The following is a 6,410-nucleotide window of genomic DNA, read 5'->3' as shown; positions in this document are numbered from 1 at the left end:
TGAATGACAATAACATGCATAAATCAGAACAAGAAATTGAAAAATTGAAGTAAGTTTAAAATATTGGTTCACCTCCCCCTCAGTATTTTTCCCAACACCAGAGGCAAGCCACTACTCTCTCTCTAATGCTTATTCCCAAGAATCTTTCAAGAGGATTCTTCAGCTAGTTTTAACTCTCTCTAGCACTTAGTAACACTACTCGAGATGCTATCTTTTTTTGTCTCTTCCACAACCTTTCTATCCCCTTAAAGTTATTTCTTTCTATGTATTCCTATGTGTCGCCCTCAAGATAGGGAGGGTGCACGTATCAATCGATGGCCCTATCTCCCACAACTTTTCTTTTATTTTTAACCAACTAAGTACCCATTCTCTCTCACGATTGCACAACAATCCCCCTCTTCGAAAATGTAGCCCATGTTGCCTTCATTGATTTGTCTTGTTCTTTCTTATGGTTAGAGCTAAAGGACACCTAGACATGTCTTTATTTCTTCAATTAATTAATGCAAAATTGAACCCACTCAACAAGCGTGGAGTGATATTTAAAACAACAATTCCCTCAAGCAATAGAATTTGTGTCCCTCTCTCATCCATGAAATAATTTCAATTATTTACAATAGAAAAATATTATCCACGGTATTCCACATCTATTTATTGCATGATGAAGTCCACATGGACATGCCTTCTTACTTAGTTTGGGGCCCTTTCTTATCTCCCCTTGACACCTCATTCGATAAATCTAAAACCAGTACATTAATGTTCACAAGTATTGGCTTAGGTGGGGCCCTCTACAACCCAATACGGGGGTGATGTTGGTGGTGTAAATATTTTTTTATAAACATTTACATGTCAACTCAATTAAATAAAATAGAAACAATGCCTACATGGTTTCAAATTCAATTTGTTGTATTGTAATTTTGTGTTTTTTATGGTAAAATCATAATATACATATAATTTTAAAATAAATTTAAACTCGAGAAGCAAGTGCTACTCAAATTTACAAATCATGCTACACGAAAAATTGCAAAAAGATTATAATCTACACTGGTAAGAACTAAAGATATGAAGTGGATAAATTAATTGCTTTCTCAGGTACAAGGGCTTACATAATTTTTGGTGAGTACTAGATTAATAATCACTAGTAAGTCTACACATTTACAATTGTATTCCCACATGAGTGCAGAAGAAAAGATAAATAAACGTGGTAAGTCATTCTTGGTAAGTATAGTTAGTTACATCCTATCTTTATAAAGAATATGTTATTTACCTAATTTTGAGCTATTTTCAATAATTTTATTTTTGGATGGTTTTTTTGCAAAACCTAAGAATAAAAAACCAAAATGAATATTGCAACCATATCCCTAAATTATGGCATAAATTATGTGATTTATGTATCCACATGATACCTTTAAGCTATGTTCTAATCAAATATTTGAAAATAGTATATTAAATAATCTTGAAATATATATATTTGGTTTTCAAAGTCAAACATTATAAGTTACACTCGTCAATTCTAAGTCAATGCTTTTCAACATGCAAATCAATTTCACACACACATACACATATAACGTTTTTTTTTCCTTTTCCTAAGTAATGTGAGTGTTGAGATGACTAAGACTCCTAACCTATGACTTGAGTATCAGCTACCTAGGGTCATCTAAGCTCTCAAAATCATAATCACCCGGGTATACCATTAGGATCTGGGCCACACCAACCTTAGCATAGTGGTATAAAAGCATTAGGGTTTGCCCTTAACATGGTGGGAACCAATGTTACTTGGGAGCGGGAGCGGAAGCGGGAGCGGGAGTGACCATTTTCAGAAGCTCCCGGTTTGGGAGCGAATCCCGGAGCGATTTTTTAAAAAATATATATTTTTTTATATTTTTTAATTTTTGATACATATATGTCAACAAAAACATGTAGAATGATGAATTAGATATAAAAAACATAAAAAAGCATAGATTGAACCATATAACAACAATCATCTAGAAGTTATAATCTTCATCAACCACGTCCGCAAGTTAGTAACATAGTAACATACAACATATTGAGTCTCATGATTCATCAATCTTAAAGTTTCAAGCTTTCAAAATTCAATATATAACATTTATCATCATTGATCACCAAAGTTGTACTTGTAAGCTAAGTGTAACCATTACAACAAATAATATCTAACATGAAATGAAATGTTATAAAATGAAACGAAATGAAACAACTTTCAACTTTCATGAAGCATCATATTCATAATTCATTACTAATGAGTTATAATTGCCAACTTCAAACTTAAATTGTCATATATTGTTTAAAAAAATATCATAATAAATATGAAAGAGTCAATAGTTATAAAAGCCACTAGAAACTAGAGAAGAGAAGTAAATCTATTATCTATTTCTTATGCTTGGGCCTCTTGCCACCACGAGAAATGTCTAATTTTTTAGTCTTGTTGCAAAATCAGGATCTTTGTCATTAATATCACCCTCCAAGCATTAATATCCAGAGGTATCTTTGTCATTACCTTTGTATCTGTATAGGGATCTTTGTCATTAATATCACCCTCTAAGCATTAACATAAGATAGAAAAAGCATAGCATGTCAAGTCAAGATTTTGTTTGAGTGATGCGTACATTTTTAGAAGGGTCATGATAGAGGAGTTCGACAACCAATGTCACTAACATCAAGGTACATAGAGGGATTGGTACTCTTGATTAAATATGAGTTCCATACCCTAATACATGACAAAATTCAATGGAAACATTGCAATGCCCCAATCCTGAAATCCTGAAAAACTGATAAGTCTGCTGGATTTTGAATGAAATCTAAAATTCTACTTTCTCCATATGAAATCCAATGAGGACGAAACCACTCTCAAACATCCTGAGTCATTTCTTTCTTTAATTTTCATTTTCATCCTTTTACTTTAAGAATTTAACATTACCATGAATAGCATATCAATACTAGGGCCTAGACTTGATCATTAAGTTGCCCCACTCAAAAACTATTTGTTTCTTTAAAAAAAAATTGCATTTCGAACATTACTACAAAAAAAAAAAATGCAAAAAAGGCAAAACGCTCCCGAAAAGGCAGGGAGCGAAATTTTTTTTAGGGAACGCGCTCCCGAAATCGGGAGCGATTTCGGGAGCGCGCTCCCGACCCACTCCCGCCCGGAGCGCGGATCGGGAGGGCGGAGGGGGGGGGGGGGGGGGGGGGGGGGGCGCTCCCCCGCAACACTGGTGGGAACTATCTGTTTCATCAGTGATATTTATATCACATTAAAAAAAAATTAAAGAAATTATAAAAATCTAACTATATCTGTCATCATCGTTTGAATAAAATTAAAAATAAGAATATCTTAATGTCTACCAATGTGAGATTTATATAAATAAAAGTATAGATTCATCTAAACTCCTCATCTACCAAGTAGAAATAGCAATAAAATTTCTTGAGGTGCAATCTTTCTTCAAATTTTATATTTAAAATAAGGTTTGCATCTTGAGAAATTTGATTTCTCTAAGCATTTGGTAGATCAAAATAGATGTATGTATTTACATATCCTCATAAAACCTCTAAATATTAAAATATAAAATTATTAAGTAAATATAATATATTTAAATTTTAATTAAATTTTTTTATAAATAAATTATTTTAGTATGAAAAATCTTATGTAAATTTTCTTCAACTTTAATTCATAACTTTTTAGAATAATAAATTGAATTATATAATGAAAGAATCCAAATTTTAAAATACTGAATTTCTTGATATATTTAAATATTTATTTAAAATAACAAAAAAATACTATCTTATTCAAAATTATATCATCAAATCTCTCAAAAAGACAATTATATCCTCAAATCTTTCCCAAAAAAAGTCGCTGCACAATTTCTTATTTCAATAATAAGATATCTTATTTCTTATTGCAACAAGATCGCATTGAAAATTTTCCACTAGAAAGTATAAATACGCTAAATCAGTGTTTAAAACAATTCTGAAATATTAAAAAAAATTGCAACATGATTGCAAATACGCTAAATTAGTGTACAACAATTCTAAAATTAAAAAAGGAAAAAAAAAATATTTTAAATCGCTAAAAATAATCCATGAAACAAGTTGCTTCTTTATCTACTTGATGTATTTAACTTTTTTTTTTTTATTAAAATCTTTCCCATGAAAAATATAATCCTCTCTCAGAATTCTGATTTCACCACTCGCAACCCGAGGAAAGGTTCAAATACCATATTTATGATGTTTTCTAAGAACTCAAGACCAGTGCTGTATAAACGCATCCAGATTCTTCCGTGCTGCTCCCTCCTTAGAGATGGCTGCAGCCGCCGCTATGCTCAACGCCTTCACCCTTCGCTTCATCTGCAACGCCGCTTCGTCCATCGCCATTATGCTTCGCACAGCTCTCTCCACATCCTCTCTTTTCCTCAGGCCGTCAATCACCTTAATCTCCACCGCCACTTTTGCCTCTTCAACTAGAAGGAAAGCGTTGACCGGCTGGTCCGACTGCAGCGGGAACGCGATCATGGGAACCCCCGCCGCCACGCTCTCGAGAGCCGAATTCCATCCGCAGTGCGTAATAAAAGTCCCCGTCGCTTCGTGTGCCAAGATTGCTGTCTGTGGTGCCCACTGGCACTCCACAAAGCACCGTGCCCCAAGTCGCTGCTCGTAGCCATCAGGAAGCACCCCCGCCTTCCACTCCTTCGCCGTTGACAAGGAGTCATCACTGAGCTTTGAGTCCGGTCGGCGCAACACCCAAAGGAAGGGCTGCCCGCTCGCCTCCAGTCCCAGTGCCAGCTCTCTCACTTGGACCGGAGAAATATATGACTCCGATCCAAACGAGACGTACACGACGGAACCTGGCGTTTGGCGACCCAGCCACTCCATAATCTCGACATCCCGGGGACTCCGGATTTTGTCCTTCGCGACGAGATCAATTACCGGCCCGACAGCCCAGAAAGGTTTGCGGTATCCACCACCACCTCGGGCATCGACGCTCTCTAGATGTTGGACGAGTTTGGGCTCCAGCTCCGCAAAGGTGTTAATCAGAATCCCGTCCGCCAGCCGCCTCGTGAACTCCTGGTGCTTCTGGATCTGGGTTCGGACAAACTCGGGCGTCGCCTGCAACGTGCTGAGGGCGTTGGCGACCTCCGGCAGAGGCTCCCTCTCTTCCCAGCATCTCGCTTCCCCGCACAGCCACAGCAGCGCGTTGCAGGGGAAGAACTGGAACGACCGGATGCCGAACTTGGCCGCCGCGGCCGCCGAGCAGTACATGTACATGTCATAAATGAAAACCAAGCGTTTGGGAGGTGGAAGACCCCGTGATTCGTAGTATTCGTGGCCGGTCAGCTCCGCCATGAGAGCCTCCAAGGGCTTCTGCATTTTTTGTATGAGATCGAATATGAGCGGCAGCATGTCGCGGGAGATGTCATTGACGTTCTGGCAGCCCTCCTGCAGAGGAGAATCGGAGACCGATAGATCCTGGAAGTAGAGTGGGAGGTCTTCCCATCCCAAGACTCGGGGTCGGAGTATCTGCAGATTTGAAGGGAGGCTAACGTAGATGACTGTTACTCCTTTGGTCGCCAGCATTCTGGAGAGGTGCAAGAATGCATTGAAGTGACTGTGGGCTAAGAAGGGTAACACTACTGCGTATAATCTACTTTCCCCTTCCATGACCTTGGACGGATTTTGTAAGCAATGGTTTACATATATATATTGGACGGATTTTGTATGCAATGGTTTACATATATATATATCTCACTGGAGAAGCAAAATCCTGTGAGATGACGAGAGAGCATGAACGGTGGTTGGAAAATATAAAAATATTTTGACACTTGCTATGTTTATGTGAAGAAATAGTACTCTTTCAGCCAATAAAGGTATATTTATTCATGGGCTATCTGATATATTAATAGTCAGTTATATATTTTTATATATTAGTTTAGGGAGGTTATAATTTTGTTATGAAGGGTCAATTAGGTTGAATATTATATTGTGACAAAAAGAGTTTTACTATTAAAATAAACCAGGTTTATTTTAGTCATTCTAATATTTATGTTAAGATTTATTAACTTTGGGTATATAATATTAGTTTGTTGGGCTTAATATTATTTATTTGGGTACATAATCTTTTGGGGTTTTAGTATTAATCCTTTGGGTTTATAATATTAATCATTATCATCTTTATTAATCTCGTGTTTGTAATATCAATTCCTTGTGCTTCTTGATCCCTTAGTTTTTTATATTTATATGTTGGGTCCACTAATTACTTGGGTTTATAATATTAAACAGTTGGGTTTATTAGTTCCTTGGGTTTATAATATTAGTCACTTTGTTTAATATTATTCTTATTAGTTCATAATCCCTTGAGGTTTTAGTATTAATTCCTTGGGTAATAAACTCAATGTATAGAAACC

At 36.5% G+C, this 6,410-nt stretch overlaps 1 protein-coding gene across 1 annotated transcript; it reads right to left on the bottom strand.

The window, feature by feature from the left end:
* Positions 1-4,165: 4,165 nt before the first annotated feature.
* LOC149213544 (zeatin O-xylosyltransferase-like) lies at positions 4,166-5,667 on the bottom strand. Its single transcript, XM_089389067.1, has one exon. The coding sequence runs from the start codon at positions 5,665-5,667 to the stop codon at positions 4,252-4,254; it is 1,416 nt and encodes a 471-aa protein (XP_089245193.1). The 3' UTR covers positions 4,166-4,251.
* Between the last annotated feature and the right edge of the window lie 743 nt (positions 5,668-6,410).

This window comes from Pinus tabuliformis, chromosome 1_1 (assembly GCF_031772625.1).
Source record: "Pinus tabuliformis cultivar Carrire ecotype Pingquan chromosome 1_1, CPIR1, whole genome shotgun sequence".
Classification (NCBI taxonomy): domain Eukaryota; kingdom Viridiplantae; phylum Streptophyta; class Pinopsida; order Pinales; family Pinaceae; genus Pinus; species Pinus tabuliformis.
Note: the sequence above shows the minus strand (reverse complement) of the source record. Positions and strands in the feature narration are given on the sequence as shown.